The sequence below is a fragment of the Apodemus sylvaticus genome, chromosome 5, assembly GCF_947179515.1.
Source record: "Apodemus sylvaticus chromosome 5, mApoSyl1.1, whole genome shotgun sequence".
Classification (NCBI taxonomy): domain Eukaryota; kingdom Metazoa; phylum Chordata; class Mammalia; order Rodentia; family Muridae; genus Apodemus; species Apodemus sylvaticus.
Window position 1 is genome coordinate 164,863,243 of NC_067476.1, and position 25,834 is coordinate 164,889,076.

The window sequence follows — 25,834 nt, forward strand, 5'->3', positions numbered from 1 at the left end:
AAAACATGCCATGGATGTTCTGAGAAATGTAGAAGTATATTTGTTTTCCTTTACTGTGTATATTAAATATTTTATAAATAATAAAGTCAATGCCTGTGGCGAGCTAGAAAGCTGCTTATTAACTGTCTCATGTTTCCTGTCTAGATATTCAGACTGCAGTTTGTTTGCTTAGTTCCCTTCCCCCACCCTTCTACCCCCCAGAATAGAGCTCTTTTGGATTTTATGTTTTCAACATGTTTTCCTTAGCAATTTATGCCTGTGTCTAAGGGGGCAGCCTTCTCCCTGGGTCTTGCCATACATCTGATAGTATGGCCTGATGTTTTGTGGCTTTTAATCTTTATAGTGACATCAAGAAAGCACGACTACTTCTCAAATCTGTTCGAGAAACAAACCCTCATCACCCACCAGCTTGGATTGCATCAGCTCGCCTGGAAGAAGTCACTGGAAAGTTACAAGTGGCTCGAAACCTTATTATGAAAGGGACAGAGATGTGCCCCAAGGTAAAGCTATAGCATATTTCTCTGGACAGCTGCATGATTTATGCCCCCAGGAAACCCTCTGTGTTCTGCCAGGCATAGTGCCTATACTGGAAAAATAGAGCCAGAGTAAGGTTATAAACGGAGGGAAAGGAATTTCTTTTCTTTTTTTCTTTTTAAAATATTTATTTATTTATATATATATTTATTTATTTATTATATGTAAGTACACTGTAGCTGTTTTCAGACACACCAGAAAAGGGCATCAGGTCTCATTATGGATGGTTGTGAGCCTCCATGTGGTTATTGGGATTTGAACTCAGGACCTTCGGAAGAGCAGTCAGTACTCTTAACTGCTGAGCCATCTCTGTAGCCCCAGGGAATTTCTTGATTGCTTTTATGTGGAGCAGAGACTGACCTACCTTTATAATGGCAGGGTTAACATCGCTAAAAGTGATAAACCTGGCAGCTTCTCAGGCCACATAATACAGAAAACCTAGATGTTGACTCAGGACAGACGGCTCAGCAGTTGAGAGCACTGGCTGCTCTTCTAGAGGACCTAGACTTGTTTTCCAGATGCCATATGCCAGCTCACAGCTGCCTATAAATCCAGTTCCAGGGATCTGATGCCCTCTTCTGGATATGCATCCAAGCATACATAAAGTAAGAATAAGTACACAGGTTTTGTATGGAATGATTAAGATGAGATTAAAAACTACTATAAAACCAACTGAATTTCATGTGCTTTCCTGTATGGACTAGATATTTCTGATAATAAAAGAAACTCTCTGTGGAATTCTTTGAACTTTAGGCACAAACCAGAACTTCCCAGGCAGGCATACCTGTCCATGTTCTTTTTTTGTTTTTTGTTTTTTGGTTTTTTTTTTTTTTGATTTATTTTTTTCGAGACAGGGTTTCTCTGTATAGCCCTGGCTGTCCTGGAACTCACTGGCTGGCTTCAAACTCAGAAATCCGCCTGCCTCTGCCTCCCAGAGTGCTGGGGTTACAGGCGTGCGCCACCACCGCCCAGCTCCTGTCCATGTTCTTATTGCTCTCTTTTTTTCCCAGAGTGAAGATGTCTGGTTAGAAGCAGCTAGGTTACAGCCTGGGGACACAGCCAAGGCTGTGGTAGCACAAGCTGTCCGTCATCTCCCACAGTCTGTTAGGATTTACATCAGAGCAGCAGAACTAGAAACAGACATTCGAGCAAAGAAGCGTGTTCTTCGCAAAGGTAAGTCTCCCTGGGAGGTACCCCTCAGACTGTCCCTTGGAGGTGTTCTTCTTGCTTTCTGATGTTTTGTTCTCTTGGAGAGCAATTTCCCTCTTCCTTTGCTCAGACTTTTTGTGAGAGTAGTTAAGGAGCTGGTAATGTTGTTAGTCCTTTTTCCTGGGCTGGTTGCCTTTGCCCTTGGACTTCTGTAAAGAAGGGATTCTAGTTGGAATGTTCCCACACTGATTGGAGGGCACGAAAACTTTCTGTAGTGCATGAGCTCAACATTCACTGTCTTCCAAGTTTTCCTTATTCACAGAGCAGGGACAGGTTTGTGACTCTGTAAGTATAGTCCCTCCAGGAGAGCCTGTGCTCTGGAAATGGAATTTTGAAGTGCACGAAGGTAAAGAAAGAAGTAGTACATGTGCACACATGGAGCATATGCTAACTATGTACTATACTGGAGTTAGGATTTTCTCTTCCCTCTTGTGTAGGTATCAAGGGTTAGCTTTCTACCTGGATTAGTGATCCAGTGACTTAGACCTTTTAAGGTCTGGATCATCAGTTGGTGCTTTTGTTTCTTTTGACTAAAATCTCATATCTCTCTCGCTCTCTCTCTCTCTCTCTCTCTCTCTCTCTCCCTCCCTCTCTCTCTCCCTTTTTCTCATCCTCTCTCTCCTCTCCCTCCCTCCATCCCTTCCTTCCTTCATTCTTTTGTGTTCTCTCTCTTTTAATGACAGGGTCTTACATGTAGCTCAGGCTAGTCTCAAATGTATAATCTTTTTGTTTTTGCCTTGTGGGTTCTGCATACTCTTCTCTTAACTTTATACTTGTAAATAGAAGGATTAAATTAAGACCCTCTGACCTGTAAAATGGTCTCCCCAGAGTATGGTGGCAACCTGATTATCCCCCAGGAGTCAGTGTTGGTTTCACAGCTTGACTTCTGAATTGTTCTGCTTCTGGACTAGGCCTCTAGGTGGTGAGGTTTGGAGAAGTAAAAGTAGGACATGAAACCTGTGGGAACTTTTCAGACAGCACTGAACGTTCAGAGACCTATGTGCTCTGCTGTGTAGGTTGACATATGTACATGGTGGCACTTCATGTTACATTGAGGACTTATAAGACCTTTTTGTCTTCTGGTACTCTTTTTTTGGGGGGGTTTTCAAGACAGGGTTTCTCTGTGTAGCCCTGGCTGTCATGGAACTCACTCTGTAGACCAGGCTGGCCTTGAACTCAGAAATCTGCCTGCCTCTGCCTCCCAAGTACTAGGATTAAAGGTGTGCGCCATCACTGCCCGACTGTCTTCTAGTGCTCTTAAGAGCTTTGGGAAATATCCAGCTAGTCTGCCTGGCCACCATGCTGACTAAAGTAAGGAATAGATAGAAGGCCTGTCCTGCATGAATCTGTATGTCTTAGGGTTCTGTTGCTAGAAAGAGACACCATGACCATGGCAACCTCCTACTTCCCTCCTGAAACAGGATTTTTCTGAATAACAGTCCTGGCAGTCCTGGACTCACTTTTTGTAGACCAGGCATTTGTCTCTGCCTTCTGAGTACTGGGATTGAAGGCGTATACCTCCATGCCATGCCTAACCATAGCAACTTTTATAAAGGAAAACATTTAATTGGGACTGACTTACAGAGGTTCAGAGGTTTAGTCCATTATCCTAATGGACAGAAGCATGATGGCATTCAGGCGTACATGGTGTTGGAGAAGGAGCTGAGAGTTTTCTACATTTGGATCTGCAGGCAGTGGGAAGAGATAGTGAGCTTCTAGGCCTGATGAACTTCTGAAACCTCAAAGCCCACCCCCCCCCACCCCCTCCCACCCCCCCCCACCCCCCCGTGAAACACTAATTCCAACAAGGCCATACCTCCAGTAATGCTACTCTCTATGAGTCTGTGGGGGCATTTTCATTCAGACCACCACACTGTATGTCTTATGGACTATCTCTCAGTTGACTCAGTGAATTTAATCCTAGGTCAAGGCTTTTTCTTTCTCAATCCCACGGTTCTAAGACTTTTCTAGAGCCATGTAGCTACTCATAGGGTAGCAGATAAGTCATTAGCTTCTAGTTGTAGGAAGTGTCTGCCTGTGGTTCAAGCATCCTACTAGAATCCATGTTGGACTTACCTTTGCTCCACCCCATCTTTTCTTCACTATTTCCAGCCTGATGAAGCTGCACATCTGCCCCCCTCTTGAGGCATGGTCAGATATGTTTGAGGTCTTAGACAGTCGTAGATCCCTGCTGGGATCATCTTCCTTAGTAGGTGAGCAGATGTGGCAGGAGAGTACAGCTTTCTTCTGTCCTGAGGATTGGCACAATTAATTCTAGTGGTGTTGGATCTGTGGAGTCAGAAGAGCTTTAGACTTCTTGTTGTCTGTCCTTTTAGGTCTTACCATGTGGCAAAACCTAGAGTTCTTAACAATTGGCAGAAGGGTGCACTTGTAGAGTTCAGCCTCTGAGATTAGGTGTTAACTTTCAGTAGGAGTACCTACTGAAAAGAGGTACTGGGGTTTCATCATAGAAGGGAAGTCCCAATGTGCCCCAGACCTTGGGAACCTGCAAAATTCTCCCAAGGGTAGGTCCTTTGGGTTTGTATGGAATGTCTCCCATTTTTCTGGTTTGTACATCTCAAGTACATGATGTTTCTGCTTGCCAGCTCCAGTCAGCATAGGGCTCAGTTTGTATGCAGTGGAGCAGAGAATGGAAGGAACATTGCAGGGACTGCCTGATCTGCTGGGTGGCACATAAGCTTAGAGGAACAAAGCTCTCAAACATAGCTGGGTAGTTCCACCACTGTTGGGTAGGCTAAGCTACTCAGCAGGCCACACTGGTTTTATGTGGTTCCCCCAGATAGTATACCTTGTGCCAGTTTCATGTGAGTTTTGTGGGTCTGCATGTTGCTTATTAATCCTTGGGTCTATTTTCAGCTAGGTTGGCCTATGTGCTTACAGGAATTGAATCTTTAGGGGGCTGTTTGGCAAATACTATGGTATAGCACTAGAGTTGTATTTCATTTGTTAGTTCCAAGCAGTTGTCACCAACCCCATAGGAAGCTGATTAGAGGCTTGTTTTTGACCTAGCTGCCAATGTCTGAGACCTCTCTGTACCCTCATACTATAGATCTCTGTGTCATCTGCCCTGCTTTTAGCTTCTTAGTGAGTAGGGTCTGAGGAAGGGATCCTGATGCTTACAACAAAACTTGGAGACACCTGGCTCCATGTTAACAGCGCTCTCGAGTTGCCTTTCTTGATATCATTCCAAGTTCTTTTGAAAATGAGCCCAAGTATGGCAAGCCTTGCAGTGCCCTTTGTTAACATTCACCTTGCCAATGGCACAGAGTCTCCTGGAATCCTTGCTGTTTTCTTTTCCATGAATCCTTGCATGTTTGCTTTTTACTCATCGCAGCCTGCTCGGCAGGCCCTTTCCTAGAGTAGTCAAGTGTATGCAACTTGAGCTAGTTTTTTAAATTTTTTGTGATTTTTTCCCCCCCCTGGAACTAGCACTTATAGACCAGGCTGGCCTTGAACTCACAGAAATCCTCCTGTCTTTCTTTGCCTCCCAGGTGCTGGGCTTAAAGGCATGTACTGCCCAGCTTTTACTTTTTATTTTTTACAGTTTGTGTGTGTGTGTGTGTGTGTGTATGATGACATGCATTTGGAGATCAGAGGACAAATTGCAGGAGTCAGTTTTATCCACATGTGAATCTCTGGAATTTAACTCAGGTTTTTCAGGATTGGTGTGGGGAGCGTACTTACCCACTGAGCCATCTTGCTAGCTCCTGCAGCTTGTTTATTAATGCTAATTTACAAATGTTCAAGAAAAACAGATGATGTATATTCTTCATGTCTACCTCTGCTCTAACCAGACATAGCTACTATCAGCACCCTCTTTCATTCAACCCTAGGGTCACTGTGAAACAGTCTATGGTTCCATGCTTGTTTGTTTGTTTGTTTGGAGACAGGGTTTCTCCGTGTAACCCTAGCTGTCCCAGAATTTGCTCTGTGGACTCAGAGATCTGCCTGCCTCTATCTCCTGACTGCTCTGATTCAAGGTGTATGATACACCTCCCCTGGCTCCCAATGCTGTTCTTAATATGTTTTTCTATACAAACATTTTTTTCTTTTCTTTTTTGTGGCTTTAGACAATTGTGCGTGCGTGCGTGCGTGCGTGTGTGTGCGGCTTTAGGCAATTTTGTGTGTGTTTGCATGCTCTCCATAGTGTATACATATGGAGTTTAGAGGGCAACTTGTAGGACTGGATTTTCTCCTAATTATGTCCATTTGGGGGATTCAGCTCAGATTTTCAGGCTTGGCATGTGCTTTTTACCTGCTGAGCCATCTCTGCAGCCCTCTTTGTGGCCTTTTGAGACAGGGTCTCACCGTGTATCCTTCACTGACCTGGAACTTACTACATAGCTCAGGATGGCCCTGAGCTTAAGGTGTTTCTCCTGTCTCTGCCTTCTCAGCATGAGATTACAGGAGTGCATCACTGCACTGGCTTGTGGACACTGGTGGTTTGTTTTGTCTCTTTGTTTCCCTCATGCCACTCTAAAAGAGTGACTGTGTCACAGTAGTGTCTTACTGTTATATCTGTAGTGTCCCCATTTTCTCAGTTGTTGTGTTAGTGTATACAGCATGAAAGCACATGCATGGTCAGTGTACACTGGGGTTAAACAGACTGAATGTCACCATTTGGTTATTTTATCATTAAGGTTCTTGAAGGATGCAAGTTAATTCTGTAGGTTCCATATACTGCAGCCATAAAGATTTTTTTGTTTTTTTTTTTGTGAATTGGAAGGTAGAGCTGGAGGCTCTGTTAGAATCAAGTAGGATTTTTGTTTTGTTTTTTAAATTAAAAAAAAAAATCTGTGTATGAGTATTTAGCCCACATGTGTGTCTCTGTACCTCATGCATGCCTTGTGCCCACAGAGGCCTAAAGAAGACGATTCCCTGGGGCTGGAGTTACTGAAGGTTGTCATCTACCATATGGTTCCTGGGAATCAAACCCTGATCCTCTGGAAGAACAGCCAGTGCTCCTAACTGCAGAGCCACCTCTCTAGCCCCAAAGACTAGTTTATTTAATCATTATTTTTATTTTACTGCTTATATGTTTGTATGCTACGTGCATGCAGTACCCTCACAGGCCAGAAAAGAGCATCAAATTCCCCTAGAACTGGAGCTACAGTTGTAAGTCACAGAGTGGGTGCTGGGAATAGAATCTGTATCCTCTGTAACAGTAGCAAGTGTTTTTTGTTGTTGTTGTTGTTGTTGTTGTTGTTGTTTTGTTTTTTTGTTTGTTTGTTTTTTTGGTGTTTTGGATTTTTGGTTTTTTCGAGACAGGGTTTCTCTGTATAGCCCTGGCTGTCCTGGAACTCACTCTGTAGACCAGGCTGGCCTCGTACTCAGAAATCCACCTGCCTCTGCTCCCAGAGTGCTGGGATTACAGGCGTGCACCACCACCGCCCAGCTGAATCCAAGGTTTCATACATGCAAAACAAGTGCTTTATCCATGACTTACACTGCAGTTTTCTTTAACAGTGATCTCCTTCACCCACGGTTTCCCTTGAGTTTAAGTTACCTACATTCAACCACAAAATGAAAGCTAAAAGAAAATTGTAGAAATAATCAGGGTATGGGGACTTATCCCAACCTGTGAAAGGTAGAAGTTGGAGGATCAGAAATTCACTACATCCTTGACAATACATCATGTTTAAGGGTACATGAGATCCTGTGTGTGTGTAAAGGGGGAGTAAGCTCACACATCCAAAAACTTGTAGGTAGAGATCAGTTATTCAGAAGTTGAGTCACATGATATTCTGGGAAGTGTGGTGAAACTGACAAGAACCTGGACTGCCTCTGTGGAGTGTCCATGCTACTGGCCAATCAGTGAGTCACTGTCCCAGTTACCTAAGGATAACACAGATATTTCACACACATACATAGATTCTGGTATGCTACAGAGGATCCCATCGCTGTCCTGTAGGAGTCTTCAGAGTTTGCATATGACTTTTTCTTCTTTTTTAAAATGTTAGGTATTACCTTTCTCCTCTCTTTTTGAGACAGGATTTCTCTGTAGTCTTGGCTGTCCCTGAACTTGCTCTGTAGACCAGGCTGGCCTTTAACTTACAGAGATCTGCCTGCCTCTACCTCCAGAATGCTGAGATTAAAGGCATGAGCCACCACCACCCAGCATAAAGTTTTGTGTATTCTTAAGAGAAAATATAATCATGAAGGTTTCCCCTCCACACACAGGGTTTCTCTGTGTAACCCTGGCTGTCCTGGAACTCACTTCGTAGACCCGGCTGGCCTCAAACTCAGAAATCTGCCTGCCTCTGCCTCCCAAGTGCTGGGATTAAAGGCGTGCGCCACCACTGCCCAGCATCATGAAGGTTTTTTGACATTTGAAATATATTTTTAGTAAATCATATGTGGACTTTAGATAAATAGCCTGATGTATTGTTTTGTCTAGTTTTGTTTTGTTGTTCCAAACAGGGTTTCTTTGTGTAGTCTAGACTGTCCTGAAACTTATTTTGTATTTATGTTACAATTCCTACTGATAACAACTTCAATGATTTTGACGGTTCCTTTCTTTTCCTGCATCAAAATGTCTCCTGTCTGGCTTTATGTCTATCCCAACATCAAAGGACCCGTAAATTGGTTATCAGAGGGTGGGGGTAGGGAGGGAGACATTTCTTATCCATCTGGCAGTACCTTCCTAACACTGTTGTTATTTGACCTTTTCCAGCACTCGAGCATGTTCCAAACTCTGTTCGGTTGTGGAAAGCAGCTGTTGAGCTTGAAGAGCCTGAAGATGCTAGAATCATGCTGAGCCGAGCGGTAGAGTGCTGTCCCACAAGTGTGGAGGTGAGTCTGCCAGGCTCAGCCCCACCACACCCCTGTAGAGGCCTAAGTCCAGTGCCTAAGACTGCATGTATGCTGCTCATTTAAACTATAATTCCTGGCAGTAGAGGACAATATGAAGCCTGAAGTGGTGTTACAATATCTGCCAAGTAAGGTAACAGGTGGCTTCAGTTGCCATGGTACAGGTGAAAGTACAAAGTACAAGTGAATGGTGCACAGTGCATATGGTAGATGGACAAAACTGAGTCTTCTTTGCTCTTCCTGATAGCTATAGAAAACTGTTATGAACTGTACTCTGGCACACATACACACATTCACACTCACACTAAAATAGTGCACGCTTTAGGGGTGGAATGCTGCAGTCAGTAGCTTTGAGGCATGAGAATTCCAGAGGGCTAAGTTTCATCATACAACTGTCTGTGAACCCATATTGCTCACCTTTTGGTCTAGCACCTACTGTCAAGTCTGGCACACTGTGTATTTAAAGAGTCCCATCAACTTTTTGTGTTAACCAGTGTTAGAAGTATACCTACACATTTGATGTAGTGAAAAGGGCTCCGTTTAAGCTTTCAGAAAGCACTTTGCCCAAGTGCTATGGGCCATTGAGACTGGCTTGCCATCCAGACTAGAAGACACTACTTGATGTCACAAGCATTCACACTTCTCTTTTTTTTTCCCCTTGGTGGCTTTTTTTGTGTAGCTCTGGCTTGCTTTGGCAAGACTAGAAACCTACGAAAATGCTCGCAAGGTCTTAAATAAAGCACGTGAGAACATTCCTACAGATCGGCACATCTGGATTACAGCTGCCAAGCTTGAGGAGGCCAACGGGAACACTCAGATGGTGGAGAAGATCATTGACCGAGCCATCACCTCTCTTCGGGCCAATGGTGTAGAGATCAATCGCGAACAATGGATCCAGGTAAGCTTTCACTCAGGGTTCTGTTCTAAATAGAGTCAGTTAGGCTCGGTATTGGATACATGTACCAGCACTCAGAAGTGAAGGCAGGAGGATTGCCAGTTTATGGCCAGGCAGGACTCTGTTTTGAATGAGTAAGTAAGTAAATACTGTTTTTAAATTTTTTATTTTATTTATGTAAGTGTTTGACTGCTTGCATATTTGTGCTCCAGAAGAGTTACAGATAGATAAGCAGCCATGTATGTGTTGGGAGTTGAACTCAGATTCTCTAAAAGAGTAGCCAATACTTCTAATTACTGAGTCATTTGTCCCTCTTCTACAGATGGTTTTTGAGTTTGAGTCTCACATAAGATACAGGACAGCACTGGAGAGTTTCCCACACAGACTCATTGTGAGCGTGCTCCATATGTTGCCACTTTGACAGGCACAATACCTCGAGTTGTGCTGAATGAAGACATGGGTGACTAGCATTCTTTTGCTGGTTGTTTTGTTTGTTTGTTTTTATAAAGATTTATTTATTTAATTTATATGAGTACATTGTAGCTCAGGTACACCAGAAGAGGGCATCAGATCTCTATTATAGATGGTTGTGAGCCACCATATAGTTGCAGGGAATTGAACTCAGGACGTTTGGAAGAGTAGTCAGTGCTCTTAACTGCTGAACCATCTCTCCAGCCCCTTGCTAGTTGTTTTAGAGTTGATATTGCTGTGATTAAACACCATGACCAAAAGCAACTTGGGGAGTAAAGGGTTTATTTGGATTACTCTTCCATATAACTGTTCATCATCAAAAGTCAGGGCAGGAATCCAAACAGATCAGAAACCTGGTTGTGAGGGATGATGCAGAAGACTGAGGAGTGCTTACTGGCTGGTTCCTCATGGCTTTTATAAGTTTCTACCCTTGCAAGCCAGAGTACACAAAAAGCCATCAGGAAAAAAAGAAAGTGTGGTGCTGGTAGCACCAAGTACACCTGTCTGCTCTACATTTGGAGAACTGAGACTAAAGACTAGCTTTTTATGTGGGTGCTTGGAGAGAATTTGAACTCAGGTCCTCATAGGTTAAAAAATTATAAACTCTTTTCCTCCTGGCCATTTAGTTCCCAAGAGCAATGACTCAGGGACTAATTACTTATTATTAAATGTGTTGACCATAAGCTTTGGCTCATTCCTGGACTAGTTCTTAAATAGTCCTGGCCCACACAAAATTTCATATTTTGATTCTGAATAAGGATTTGGAGTCTGATTGTCAAAGCTCCTCCCCTGTACAATTCTAAACTCTGACACTGGTGGTCTCAATCTCCTCACACTTGCAGTTAAAGTGCAATGTAATAAAAGGATCAGATACCATACTGATCTGAAAATGTCCCTGGAAACAGTTTAGCATCTTATAGAAGAGAATAGCTTATAGTTTCTTTTCAGATATTTAAGTTTGTTGTATTTATTATACCCAACTTCTTTTTTTTTTTTTTTTTTTGGTTTTTTGGTTTTTTGGTTTTTTGGATTTGGATTTTTCGAGACAGGGTTTCTCTGTATAGCCCTGGCTGTCCCGGAGCTCACTCTGTAGACCAGTATACCCAATTTTTAGTGACACATTCCTCTGTCTTATAACATAGAACTTTTCTTTTGGAAAAAAAATGGATATAGATATTGTAATGGTTTGTATATGGTCGGCCCAGGGTGTGGCCAAGTTTGAGTAGATGTGTGGCCTTTTTTGGAGTAGGCGTGGCACTGTGGGTGTGGACACTGAGACCCTCATCCTAGCTGCCTGGAATTCAGTCTTCCACTAGCAGCTTTCAAATGAAGATGTAGAACTCTCAGCTCCTCCTGCACCATGCCTGCCTGGATGGTGCCATGCTCCCGGGAACCTTGATGATAATGGACTTACAGCTCCAATTAAATGTTAGTTTTATAAAACTTGCCTTGGTCGTGATATCTGTTCACAGCAGTAAAACCCTAAAGTAGATATGTCTTCTCTCTGTGTCCCAAATCTGCTTTCCTAAAATTAGAAGTACCTTGCTGCATGCTAGCCTGCCCAGTGGACTGCTCTAACCCAAGTTTTCATCTAATCTCCGTTGCAGAACTCCCACTAACAGTTCTTATATGGGTCTACGTATTCCTCTTTTTTTTTTTTTTTAAGTTGTGAGTTCTAGTCCAAAGGGTATATTTTTTAACTTTTTTTTTACTTCCACTCCTTTCAAGGTTTCTTTAGCTCAAAGTATGTGCTGCTATGCAGCCTTGTTTGTAATGTGTTTAGGGGCATGTGCTATAGTGTAAATGTAGAAATCAGAAGACAACTTTTTGGAGTTGGATCTCTCCTAGGGATTAAATTCAGGTTACCAGGATTTCATAGCAAATGCCTTTACCTTCCTACCAGCTCTCTTCCTACCCACCCCCCCAACTTCTTTAAAATAATTTTTTCCACAGTTTTAGGAATTGAACCCAGATCAGTGGATAAATACTCTAGGCAAGTGGTGTATCACTGGAGCATTATATAACTTTTAGCCCTTTTTTCATTAATTTTGAGACAAGTTATAATAGTCTTATATATATAAAAGACAAGACTTAGTAATACAGTCTAGCTTTGGACTATGGACATTATGTTTCTACCTTAGGTGTTATAGGTGTATACCACCACACTTGACTCTTTATTTTAAAATAAAAATAATTTCAGAAACCCAAAATGTTACAAATCTGGGGGTTCTAGATACTCTTTATTTTGTGTAAGAGCTTAATAATATAACCTCTGTGTGTAGCTGTATGTATAAATGTGGTTTCATTCAGTCATGTATGTTTATTGAGGACTTAAGTGTAGAGTAATTAGGACAAGAGCATCAATGAAGAGACAATATGGCAGATATGCTATTCAGGTTTGCCAGAATATATGCCCAAGACAGTAGGTATGTTATTAGTCACCATTCAGGAATAGCACTCACTTTACTAAAAAATACAAACAAAATGTCTCCTTCAGGATGCTGAGGAGTGTGACCGGGCAGGGAGTGTGGCCACGTGCCAGGCTGTCATGCGTGCTGTAATTGGTATCGGGATTGAGGAGGAAGATCGCAAACACACTTGGATGGAAGATGCTGACAGTGTAAGTTTCCTTGCTTCCTTTCCAGTCTGTGGCTTTGTCAGGAATGGTGGCCCCACTAATGTGTAGGTTGCTTTCCATATCTTCTCTCCTTCTTTCTCTCCTGTCTCCTTAGGTCTTTCTGATATGCTTGATTTTATTTTTATTTTTTGTCTGTTTTTGAAACAGGGCCTCACTCTGTAGCCCAGGTGGTCCTTGAGCTGGAGAGCTTTCTGCTTTATCATCCTCATTGCTGGGATTACAGGAGCATGTAGTACATCTAGTTCTAATACACTTATTTTAGATGGAGTTGCAGTCATAAGGTAGCAGAGTTCTGTAATCACAAGTCTGAGTGCTTTCTAAATGGAGAAACAGCTATTGCAGAGGTGTGGCCGCATCCCTATGTGCTCATCTGAGAGCCTTATGGCACCAGGGTTTCTCCCACTTCTGCTTCCTCTACAGATTGCATTTCAGGAAACATTTTGCAGAGTTGCTGCCTTTTTGAAGTTATGTCCTCAAAATAGTTTCCCATTTCCCAGAGGGAAAACTGTAGGGCTACATTGATAAATGTATTTAGTATATTAAAATAGGAGGAATGGTAGTTGGTACACACCTCTAATCCCAGCACACAGGAGGCAAGCAGATCTCAGTGAGTAAGTTTGAGGCCAATCTGGTCTAAAAAGTCAACAACAAATAACCCAAAACAAATAAACAAAAACAGGGCACATACCTTTAATCCCAGTACTCTGGAGGCAGAGAAGGTGGATCTTGTGAATTTGAGGCCAGTCTGGCTACATAGCATGTTCCAGGCCAGCCAGGATTTTGTAGACCTTATCTCAAACATAACAAAACAAATAAAAAGTTGTTTAAAACAAGATACAGCGTTCTTTTCCTTCCTTCCTTCCTTCCTTCCTTCCTTCCTTCCTTCCTTCCTTCCTTCCTTCCTTCCTTCCTTCCTTCCTTCCGTCCGTAGTAATTTTGGAAGAAAACCGATTTATTGAGTATATTACAAAGTAGCAACAGGCTAAGCAGTAGTTAAACAGTTGGAGCCTTTTATGTATTATTTTTTTGTTTTTGAAATAAGGTCTCACAGTGTAGCTCTGACTGGTCTATAACTCTCTATGTAAACAAGGCTGGCTTCAAACTCAAGAAAATCTGCTTTCCTACACCTCTTAAATGATTGGATTAAAGGTATGTGATACCATGCCCATCTTTTTTTTTTTTTTTTTCATTAATTTTGAGACAAGATCCTACTCAGTATTGCAGGCTAGCTTTGGATTATGGTATTATGCTTCTACCTTAAAAGTAGGTAGTATGTTTCCATATCCAGTACCACCACACTTGGCTTTTTATTTTGAAATAAGAATAATTTCAATTCGGAGACAGAGGCAGATGGATCTCTGAGTTTGAGGCCAGTCTGATCTATAGACCGTGTTCTAGGACAGCCTGGGTACACAGAGAAACCTTGTCTCAAAAAAAACTTTTTTTTCAGATACCCAGGAATATTACAGATTAGAGTTTATATGCCCTTTATCCTTATTCCTCATACTTACTCACTTTACCTATGTGCCTTATCACTCTTCACACTTTTGCACACTTGCATCATTTACCTACACTCTACACACTGCTGTGGGTTCCTTAGCACATAGTGTCAGGATCAGAAAGTGAGGCTGGAACATGTCATTCACAGTCTTTAGATCTTCCTTGAATCTCACCAACTTCCTAGGTGTTCTCCTTTAAAAAAATGTATATAATGTATAATACATATTATATATATTATATATACTTAATCCAGGTGATGGTGGCTCACCTTTTTAATCCCGGCACCCAAAATAGCCAGGGCTATGCAGCCTCAGGTCAACCTTGACCTGAGAAAGACCTTGAAAAGGTTTCAATCTGTCTTTGTGTCATGAATCTCCTTTTCATTACTTATTTGACTGGTTCGTTATCTGACGCTAGGGTGGGACCAGGGACCAGGGATGTGGATATATTGGTCAAGTCTTCTACCATGAAGCTACATCCCCTACCCAAATCTAGATTTTTGAGTATTAGGGGCGAATGGTTTTACAGAATACATTTTGACCTGGCTGTTTATTATATTTGTTTGTGGCTTGATTGAGGTTTGTCTTTGGCAGTATAGTGTCAGGTCTTCCTTCATACAAAGGATATATTCCTGTTGAGCTCTTTTTTTTTTTTTTTTTTTTTTTTTTTTTTTTTTTTGTGGTTTTTCGAGACAGGGTTTCTCTATGTAGCCCTGGCTGTCCTGGAACTCACTCTTGTAGTCCAGGCTGGCCTCAAACTCAGAAATCCACCTGCCTCTGCCTCCCAAGTGCTAAGATTAAAGGTGTGAGCCACCACTGCCTGGCAAGGATCTGTTAATAATGGTTGTTTTTGTTATTTGTTCTTTTTTTTTTTTTCCCATTTCTTTGTTTTAGATGGTCTTGTTGTATAGTACAGGCTGACCTCAAACTGACAGCAGTCCTTTAGTCTCCCAAGTGCAAAGTTTACAGGCAAGAGCCTCTAAGCCAAAGTAATGAAAAATGTTTTTTCACTGAAATGGTTGTTTCTATGATATATGCCAAGTGGTGATTTTCTGTTTTGATTTGGTTTGGGGCTCTTTAAAACTTTTATTTACTTACTTACTTACTTACTTACTTTTCATTTACTTATTTATTATTTAATGTAAATGAGTGGTTTAGCTTCATGTGAACCGCATGTGTCTTCAGTGCTCACAGAGCCAGAAGAAAACAACACATCCCCTGGAACTAGGGTTACAAAAAGTTGTGCCAAGTCCTTTGGAAAGGCAGCCAGTGCTCTTCACTGCTGAGCCATTTCTTCAGCTCCCACTTCTATTTTTTGAGGTAACTTCTTATGTGGACAAGTCTGGCCTTACACTTCATGTGTAACTGAAGATGATCTTGAACTTCTGATCCTCATACCTTACCTCCCAAGTGCTAGAGCTCTAGGTGTGAACTAGTGTCATGTGGTGTTAGAGATTGAACCCAAGACCCTGTAAATGGCAGGCAATGAAGCATTCTACTAAACGCTTTGCATCCTCAGTCTTTTCTTTTGAGTTTTTGAGAAAAGATCTTGTTGTGTAGCTTAGGCTCGTCTCAAAATTAGGATCTTCTTGCCCCAGCCTCTAGTTCAGTTTGTTACTTTATTATTTTTGGACTTAGTACATGTTAGGTGAGTGCTGTATCACTGACCTGTAGCGTAAGTCTGTAAGCCCTTTACAAAAATTTTGTGGGTTGAAACTGTGCAGTAATGAAGAGTGTTCATCTGGGTAGATCGATGATTCATTGCTAGCTGTGGTGCCATTGTGTGGAGACTGATTCTCTCTCTCTCTCTCTCTCTCTCTCTCTCTCTCTCTCTCTCTCTCTCTCTCTCTCTCTCTCTCTGTGTATGTGTGTGTGTGTGTGTGTTTTCGAGACAGGGTTTCTCTGTATAGCCCTGGCTGTCCTGGAACTCACTCTGTAGACCAGGCTGGCCTCGAACTCAGAAATCCGCCTGCCTCTGCCTCCCAAGTGCTGGGATTACAGGTGTGTGCCACCACTGCCCGCCTCATGTGTGTGTGTTTTGGGATAGGGTTTGTCTGTACTCCTTGCTGTCCTGGTTTGTGTAGATCAGGCTGCCTCAAACTCAGAGATCTGCCCACCTCTGTCTCCCAAATGCTGGGAGTAAAGGCGTGTAGCCCTGGCTCTTCCTTTTCTTTCTTTATTTTTTTTTTTGATCTCTTTGTTTTTTATTTTTGTTTTTCAAGACAGGGTTTCTCTGTGTAGCCCTGGCTGTCCTGGAACTCACTCTGTAGACCAGGCTGGCCTCGAACTCAGAAATCTGCCTGCCTCTGCCTCCCAAGTACTGGGATTAAAGGCGTGGGCCACCACCACCTGGCTCTTTTTTTTTTTTTTTTTTTTTTTTTTTTGATGTAAAGATTGTTCAGGTTGTCCTGAACTCAAGAATCTACCTCTCTCTGCCACTGGGGTGCTGGCATTGCAGGTGTGAGCATCTCAGGATCTTATGCTCAGCTTTTCTCATTTTTCTTATCTACACTTACTCATTAACCATAGCTGTTTGTGGGGGAAGAAAAGAAAACGAGAGTGCAGCGGCAGGTCCCACATATGAGAGGACTCTGGCAGGCAGAGCCCACGAAGGGGAATAGGGAAACTGGCAGAACTGCACTGGGATAAGGAGGGCTGGCACCGCGCGCCAGGGTAGGGAGTGCTGGCAGCCGAATATCTGTGGAGCAAGAAGGCTACCTGACCAGAGGGGCAAGGCTGTTTGCACAGCCCTGAATACCTGTTATGAGCTGCTTGGCTGCGAGGTGGCTTGGATCCTTTCCCTGCTGAGGCTTCTTCTGTGCTCTTATGTGGCGGGTTTAATAAAAGAGACAGTTTTGATGCTTTATTATTAAAAGAATAGAGAGAAAAGGGAGATAGAGAAGAAAAAAGAGAAAGAGAAGATAGAGAGATGAGGGATGGCCATGACCATGTGGAAGAGGGAGAAAGAAGAGAGGTGGGGAGAGATGAGAAAGAGAGAGATAAGGGAGCGGGATGAGAGAGTGAGGAGGGGCAGGAAGCCTCCATTGATAGTAAGCTGGGTTACCTGGCAACAGCCAGGAGGGGCAGGGAAAGCTTGACTGTAGCAGGGTGACTGCAGAGGTGGAGTCTAGCCAGAACACTAGAGGCCTGGCTACACGTGACTGATGGCCACAGGATTATAGAGTTGAGTCTCTAGAGTGGCCTTGCCCAACCAAGCTACAGACTGTCTCACACCACAGTCCCACAGCTGTTTTCTTTTTGTGCAGGAATGAGAAGTAATGTTTCTCATGTGTTTAGAAATATGGGGTACTCCTAGTGCTCCTTCCTATGTGGGTTGGCCTATCACCCTGGGCCCTGGACACTATTACTTGATGTTATAGGCAGTTAAGGCAAAAAAAAAATTTTGGGCAGCAGCCACACAGAAGTGTATAGACCAGGTCTGCCCTGTCTAAGACCAACCCTTCTAGATACATATTCCTGGTCAGGGTACAACACCCTAGAAAAGGTCCTTCTTAACTTCTCTGATGGTTGAATCAGAGCCAGCTCATATGATTGATACAGGAGGGATTGGGTCTGATGAAAATCTCAGTATACCTTTCTCTTCCTTTCACACCTGTTTCTACACATATTCTGTACACTAACGGGCTCATTGATATCTCTCCTCTATGAAGATACCTGACCAGGAGTTTTGCTGTGAGTGCAGCCCTACCTGGGCTTTTCTGTTTCTGTTTCTGTTTTCTCTTCTCTTCTCTTCTCTTTTCTTCTCTCTCTTTCAAGACAGAATTTTTCTGTGTAGGTCTGTCTGGCCTGGAACTCACTGTGTAGATGAGACTTGCCTCAAACTCACAGAGATCTGCCTGTCTCTGCCTCCCAAGTGCTGGGATTAAAGATGTGCACTATCACACCCAGCTCCCGGTACTATGTCATTTACAATTATAATAGCTTGACCTCATTTCTCCCTACTTGCTATTAACTTACCCCTAGATTCAGACCTCTCCTTTTTTGTTTTTTTGTTTTTGAGTGACAAAGTTTCTCTGTGTAGCCTCTGCAGCCCTGGAACTCATTGTGTAGATAAAGCTGGCCTCAAACTGAAAGATCTGCCTGTCCCTGCTTCCTGGGTGCTGTCTGCAGATCATAGGACGTGATTATTTTTCCAGGAAGGGAGCCCTTAGTCTTCTCTTAGCCTAAGAATAAGAATCTGAGCCTGTTCAGTATGTTATTGGGTCTTACAATCACCATGAAGATCCTTTAAACTAGCTCTCATTGGATGTTGTCACTGCATTTGTGACTGGGTTTGTCAGTTGATATTACCTATCACTAAAAAAAAATTAAGTGTATGTGTGTGCATTTTTACAGCATGCGGGACAGTCAGAAGACAGTTTGCATGGGACTTGATTGTTTCTTTTTACTATATGGGTCTTGGAGATTGAATTTAACTTGTTAGTTACTACGTAGTTACTATGTAGACCTTTACCTACTGAGCCATTCACTACCTATCACTTTTTCTTTGTTTTTTTCTTTTCTTTTCTTTTAGTATGGATATTTTGCCTGCATGTATCTGTGCACCGTGTGCATGCAGTGCTCAAGGAGGCCAGAAGTAGGTGTTGGAGCCCCTGGGACTTGAGTTATAGGCAGTTATTGTGGGCCACCATGTGGGTGCTAGCAATTGAACTCCCCGGTCTTATGGAAGAGCAGCCAGTGCTTGTAACTGCTAACCCATCTCTCCAACCCCTACTTGTTACTTTATGAATATGAATGTTAGGTGTGTTTTATTTTTTTTTAAGATTTATTTTTATTTGTGTGCATGTGTATGCATGTCTTATGGTTTATATTGTTGTGAAGAAACACTGTGAACACAGCAACTCTTATAAGGGAAAACTTTTTTTTGTTGTTGTTGTTTTTTTGTTTTTGTTTTTGTTTTTTGAGTCAGGGTTTCTCTGTGTAGTCCTGGCTGTCCTGGAACTCACTCTGTAGACCAGGCTGGCCTCGAACTCAGAAATCTGCCTGCCTCTGCCTCCCAAGTGCTGGGATTACAGGCATGAGCCACCACGCCCGGCCCAAGGGAAAACATTTTAATTGAGGCTGGCTTATAGTTTCTGAGGTTTATTCCACTATTGTCAAGGTAGGAAGTGTGGCACTGAGTAGGCAGACAGGAAGAGCTAAGGGTTGTACATAACAGTGACACCTTGGCCAGGCATGAGCTTCTGAGACCTCAAAGCCCACCCCTGAGTAGTATACCTCCTGCAACAAAGCCACACCTGCTCCAACAATGCCACCAGGGTTTCTAATAGTGCCACTCCCTATGGACCTATGGAGGCCATACATGTATGTGTACATGTGCTGCATGTTTACAGATACCTGTAGAGGTCAGAAGAGGGCACCATATCCCTGGTACTGGAGTTACTGGTGAACTACTTGATTTGAGTGTTGGCAACCAAACTTGTATCCTCTGTAAGAATAGCAAGCACTCTTAACCACTGAGTCATCTCTCCAGCCCCTAAAATCACTTGAACATAGAAAAATTTAGAAGCTCTAGGCCTAATGGTGCAGCCCTAAGATGAGCTTGCAGTTTCAAGGCCAGCCTGGTAACTAAAATAAACTGTTTCAGAATAACAAATAGAAAAGGGTGAAGAATGTAGCTTGATGGTAGAGTGCTTATCACTACAAGGCCCTAGCATTGGGTTTAATCCCTAGTGTTGGAGGATAGGATGGGGTTGGGGAGACTAAAGGAAGCAGAGCCTAATGGTGTCTGCTGTGATTTCTACTAGACTGTTGGGCTTCTAACCTCTTTGTGTTCATTTGTCTTGTACAGGTTTTGAATAGCTTAATAAATAGTACTCCTAGTTAAAAATCAACATGTGGGCCGGGTGGTGGTGGTGCACACCTGTAATCCCAGCACTCTGGGAGGCAGAGGCAGGTGGATTTCTGAGTTCGAGACCAGCCTGGTCTACCAAGTGAGTTCCAGGACAGCCAAGGCTATACAGAGAAACCCTGTCTCGAAAAAACCAAATCCAAACAAACAAACAAAAAAAAATCACCATGTGATACACACACATATACATACATATAAACACAACACACACATGTGTGTGTTCATATGTGTGTGTAGTATAACCTAGTATATGTGCATGCATACACACTTGCCTTAGTCATAGCCCTACACATGTGTATGTGTCTATGTTATCCTGCAGGTGAGAACTAGTACTCCTCTTATCGGCTCTCCTTTTTTGCCAGGCCCAGAAGGCTGCCTTCTGGACGTTCTCAGCATTTGTATCCCCACCCCCAGGTGTTCCTGTCTTAGACTGTAGCTTAATTAGATCAGTGCCACTGCATATTTGCTACCAGACGTCATTACTGAGAATTGCAAGAGACTTAAGAAAGCATGATTATCTGCCAGATGGCAGTCCTGAATTACCATCCTCATAGTGTCTCTCTGCTTTAGTGTGTGGCCCACAATGCCCTGGAGTGTGCGCGAGCCATATATGCCTATGCCCTGCAAGTCTTCCCCAGCAAGAAAAGTGTGTGGTTACGAGCTGCGTACTTTGAGAAGAACCATGGTACCAGGTATGTGGTCAGTTTCTACTTCCTATTTGTATGGTGCTAGATTCAAACCTCACTTCCCTGCATGACACCAATTTGGGGCTGTTTCTCTGTGGTTGTGAGCAAGTTATACTTTTGTGGCCCTTGGGACTTTGAAACTGCCTCATTCTTTATAGCTCTTCAGTGATTGGATTATCACTATTTTATAGTTGAGAAACCAAGGCATCTTGGAAGCCTGTTCTTTTACTAGTGCCCCTTGGGTCTAAGAGTTTCCAATGCAGGCTGTTAATGCTGGGGCACTGCCTTTAGCAGTGGGCGGTAGAGTACCAGGGCTATGCAGTCTGTTTTTCATTTGCGTTGCTCTAGCTTTTTGGGGTTTGGCTGGTTTTTGTACACAGAAGGAGGTCCTTGACAATTTCCTTTAATTGTACCCTTTAATTGGAAAAACGTTTGGGTCTGCCTTATTGGCTGTAAATGCTGATTAAATTAGGCATTGTGATTTCTTGTTTTAAATGTGTAACTCTCTAGGGTTTGGGGCTCATGTCCCTGGGTACCCTATATCATCCTCTTATGGGACTTCAGCTCTTCCCTATTTGGGTGGACACAGAACCTTGTTGGTTTCAACAAAGTTGCAGCTGTGACTTTGAGCCCTTGTTTCTTTTCTGATGTTATTTGATGTTAATTTCTTTAATGCCTTTTCCTTACTCTGCCAGCTGCCTTAGTATTTCTGAGTTAACTCCTTAGGGGACTTGAGGCCTTTCTAAAAGGATCCTTATGATTCACTTTGTAGAATGTCACTTGGTATAGTCATGACTCATAGCCTTAGTGTTTGCTGCTGCCTACCTCACGTTTCAATGGTTAGTTTCCTCCCACAACCTAGTTTTTCTGTGCTGCTAGCTCACAGACTGATGAGGAAAATCATCAATACTTGGGCTGGGGGGGGGGGGTTGGGGGGTAGGGGGGGTGGGGCCTCTGGGGAGCATGGTGTTGTTTCTGTAGGCACTTTCTGTATGATATGGTTTTGCATATTCTTTGGTTTGCTCTTGAACATGAGGGCTTATAGGGTTCATCATCAAAGGTGGTGTGACCAAGAGGTAGTAGTGGCTAGAGATAACCCAGAGACTTCATACCCAGTATCCAAGGCTGACAAATATTCTTGCTCAGTAATGTCCTTAAATCACTCTCAGTGAGACCTTCTTTTGGGAGGGAGACAGGGTTAGGGACCTTAATCTTTATTAATGAAACCAGGGTATCCTCTGTGCTTCAAGATAAAAAGGCCTTCACTGTCACCAGACTGCCATGTTATCAGTGCCCCAGGATACATGGCTATAAAAGGCTCTGCTGTTTAAACAATGCTTTGCTTTATAGAGCACTCTTCAGTACTTGATTTTAGATTCTTTATTGGAAGGAAAGATTTCCCCACACTCTCCCCATCGTAAAATCTCGTAAATCATTAATAGTACCGAACTTTGGAGTGGTAACTGTCTTTTCAGCATCCTGGTAGCTGTATGCTCTGATTTATGGCCCTGGCCCTAGTGACCATGCTCTCTATCTTGCAGGGAGTCTCTGGAAGCACTCTTGCAGAGGGCTGTGGCCCACTGCCCCAAGGCAGAGGTACTGTGGCTCATGGGTGCCAAGTCGAAGTGGCTGGCAGGGGATGTACCTGCAGCAAGGAGCATCCTGGCCCTGGCCTTTCAGGTAGGTGAAGGATACCTGCCCTGGAAGGGACCATGAACACAAACTCAGCCCTGGTGCTACTGTAGCCTTAAAATTTATATATATATATATTTTTTACAATATGCCATGGTATAGTCTAGAGACACTAAATTTCTGGGCAGTGGTGGTGCACGCCTTTAATCCCAGCACTTGGGAGGCAGAGGCAGGCGGATTTCTGAGTTCAAGGACAGCCAGGGCTACACAGAGAAACCCTGTCTCAAAAAAACCAAAAAAAAAAAAAAAAAAAAAAAAAAATAGAGACACTAAATGTGCATGGCTTGATATATGGAGTCAAAGCATGAAGAATACAACAATCAGGAACATTGACCTCTTAGTCCCTTCTACCTAGTATAACTATAGGCCAAGTATTCCAGAGTACAAGACCAAAGCATAAGCCGCCGGAGTGTTTTAGTGCCTCTTGCCGGGGTGTTTTAGTGCCTCTTTGAGAGTGGGGCCCCATTAAAACAGTCATACTTAACCTGGACTGACTAGGTCTGGCTGTTACAACATGTATAGTGTATATGTGACAGGCATGGTAACTCTGTGTGTATGTGTGTGTGTGTGTGGGGGGGTGCGCATACTAGAGGTCAACCTAGAGTGCCTTCCTCTATTACCTTCCCCTTGGTTTTTTGCTTGTTTTGTTTTGTTTTTAGGACAGGATCTTTCACTGAACCTGGAGTTTAGAGCTTGCCATCTTGGTTTATCTGGACATCAGATAAACCCCACTCTCCAGTACTGGGGTTACAGATGTGCATTGCCATGCCTGGCTTTTATGTGGTTGCCCAATAAGCACTTTACCCACTGAGATATCTCCCCAGTCAACATGTAACATTTGAAAAATATTTCTATCAAAAAAATCATAATATTTTATCATAACATAACATAGGTGTTAGATTCTTTTTAATAAGTTATAGGGTGCTATATAAATATCAGTCTGGTATCAGCCTAGGATCACAGTAAAGTCTGTCTCTTGTGAGACAACAGAAACACCAGAAAAAGAGCTAACTTGGGTCAATCTTTTGCTCCAGCTGTCACCTGGAAAGGACACAGGAGCAGGTAATAGTGCTGTGCAGGGTAATTGATGTTCTTTCCACATACATTTTTCTCCTCTAGTTGCATGCAAGAGTTCTAAGATGGTTGATTCTCCTTTCGCATAAATGGTAGGCACCATGGCCTTGTAGCAGAAGTGCCAAAGGAGGGTGGGTGCAAGTTTTGAGTGCACCACTTTTACATCTCTTGGACTGTGTGCTTGTGTGGCTTGGCCCATGTCTTTGCAAGCCCTTTACACTTCATTATCTGCACCTTAAACATCTTTCTACCCTGACCACATGGTGTGGCTAGCCATGGGGGAGGGATTAAGTTAGATACAGCAGCTCCTCACACACATTTCAGAGGCTGTTTAGATTCTAGAGAGGGTGACTCTAGAGCTCTAGCATTGTTGCTTCATCGCTGTACAAGGAGTAAAAACAGATGTGGGGGTTTGGGGTTTTTTGTTGGGTTTGTTTTGTTTTGTTTTGTTTTGTTTTTCCTTCAGGTAAGCTTGGGTCCTGGCTGAGGTCTACCCTGTCATCCCCTAGTTTGTAGCTTGTATAGGAGTGTACTATTAATACTAGTCCTGCATCAGGAAGAGGACCAGCTCAGTTTTCAGACTGCCTGTTTTTGATTAACTGTGATCTAGCCTTGGTCACTTTCGTGCTGAGCCTTTCTGATGCAGCTGTGTTTGTTCTTCAGGCCAACCCCAACAGTGAAGAGATCTGGCTGGCTGCTGTGAAACTGGAGTCAGAGAACAATGAATATGAGCGAGCCCGGAGGCTACTGGCCAAGGCTCGAAGCAGCGCACCCACTGCCCGTGTGAGTGGTGTCTGGTGGGTTGGGGAGAGCTGGTGGGGTGCCTCTTGGCTCCTGCATGGCATTTGGAAGGAGCAAGATGAGTGGCACAGCTCAGACCCCAGCCTGTCTTGGTATGGGGCTTTAACATGCATCCCTTTATTTGTCTACACCCTTTGTACTCACAGATCTGCTATACAAAAACGAGGCCCAGGACAGATGTGTGAAGATTCTGTGACTTCAAGCATGTGATGTGATAAATGGTGGAAGTGTCCCTCACGTGATAGTGCTTCTCTGCTTTGCAGGTGTTCATGAAGTCTGTGAAGCTGGAGTGGGTGCTGGGCAACATCACTGCTGCGCAGGAACTATGTGAGGAGGCTCTGAGGCACTATGAAGATTTCCCCAAGCTGTGGATGATGAAGGGGCAGATTGAGGAGCAGGGAGAACTGATGGAGAAGGCCCGGGAGGCCTACAACCAGGGGGTGAGCCTCTATCAAGATATTTCAGGGAACCCAGCAGTATGACCTGGCATTAGTCATTTCCCCACACTCTGAAAGAAATAGAGGGCCAGTGGTCAGGGATAGAACCTTTGGGTTGGAATTGAGCCTTTGTTCTTCCTGTCACTGTGGGCACTGTTTTTTCCCTACAAAGTTACACACCCTGTGTTTTGGATATATAGAGTTTGTTCAGTACATCAAAAGTAGCATAATGAGGCCGGGCAGTGGTGGCGCACGCCTGTAATCCCAGCACTTGGGAGGCAGAGGCAGGCAGATTTCTGAGTTCAAGGCCAGCCTGGTCTACAGAGTGAGTTCCAGGACAGCCAGGACTACACAGAGAAACCCTGACTCAAAAAAACAAACAAAAAAAAAAGTAGCACAATGAGCACATTATATATGAAGTGCACACCCTGTATACACATGTGCATGACACATATTCAGAGTCCTAAGCCATCCTTGTTGTACATGTACACAACACGGTCAAACACAGTAAACCGATGCATACCTGTTTGCATGTATACACCACAAAGCCATGTTGAGTATGAAGTACATGTCTAACAGTCCTAAAGTGCTCCTAGAAGCTGACCACAATTCTTAGTCTTTTGTAGATGCTCTCTGAGCTCTTACCTTGTACAATTTTTTGGTGACAGCTGAAGAAATGTCCTCACTCCACACCACTATGGCTCCTGCTTTCCCGGCTAGAGGAAAAGATTGGGCAGCTGACTCGTGCTCGGGCCATTTTAGAGAAATCTCGTCTGAAAAACCCAAAGAACCCTGGACTATGGTGAGTTCTTGGTAATCATCTCAGTTCCCTCTTTGGAAGCTGTCTTCAGCTCCTTCTTCATTTTAGCCCAGGCTCCTGTGGACTCAATAATAGGTGACAGCTTCTATGAGGGTCATAGTCCTGTTGGGAGAGCTGAGTCTAGATGGTATGTGTGCTTTTGGTTAAGTGTTCTAAGATGTCAGGAAATGAAACTGAGAAAGTATAGAAACTATAAAAGAGGTAACAGGAGTACTTGAATAACACAAAGAAATTTGCCAGAGGGAGCTAAGTATGGTGGTACTAGTATTCCCTAGTACCTGAGAGATCAGTGGAAAAAGCTAATGAGTTATGCCAGGTTGGGCCACATGACAAGGTGTGGGTAATAGATGCAGAGTCCAGCTAAGGGTTAGACTG

The 25,834-nt window shown here is 43.3% G+C and overlaps 1 protein-coding gene across 1 annotated transcript in view; it reads left to right on the forward strand.

Moving 5' to 3' along the window:
- Prpf6 (pre-mRNA processing factor 6) overlaps window positions 1–25,834 on the forward strand; it is a 65,166-nt gene that overhangs the window by 33,893 nt on the left and 5,439 nt on the right. Inside the window, exons 8-17 of the mRNA XM_052184626.1 lie at window positions 344–500; window positions 1,545–1,707; window positions 8,438–8,556; window positions 9,254–9,472; window positions 12,438–12,560; window positions 20,520–20,641; window positions 22,177–22,315; window positions 24,065–24,184; window positions 24,466–24,642; window positions 25,308–25,441. Coding sequence (XP_052040586.1) covers window positions 344–500; window positions 1,545–1,707; window positions 8,438–8,556; window positions 9,254–9,472; window positions 12,438–12,560; window positions 20,520–20,641; window positions 22,177–22,315; window positions 24,065–24,184; window positions 24,466–24,642; window positions 25,308–25,441 — 1,473 coding nt within the window. The remainder of the gene's footprint in view (window positions 1–343; window positions 501–1,544; window positions 1,708–8,437; window positions 8,557–9,253; window positions 9,473–12,437; window positions 12,561–20,519; window positions 20,642–22,176; window positions 22,316–24,064; window positions 24,185–24,465; window positions 24,643–25,307; window positions 25,442–25,834) is intronic.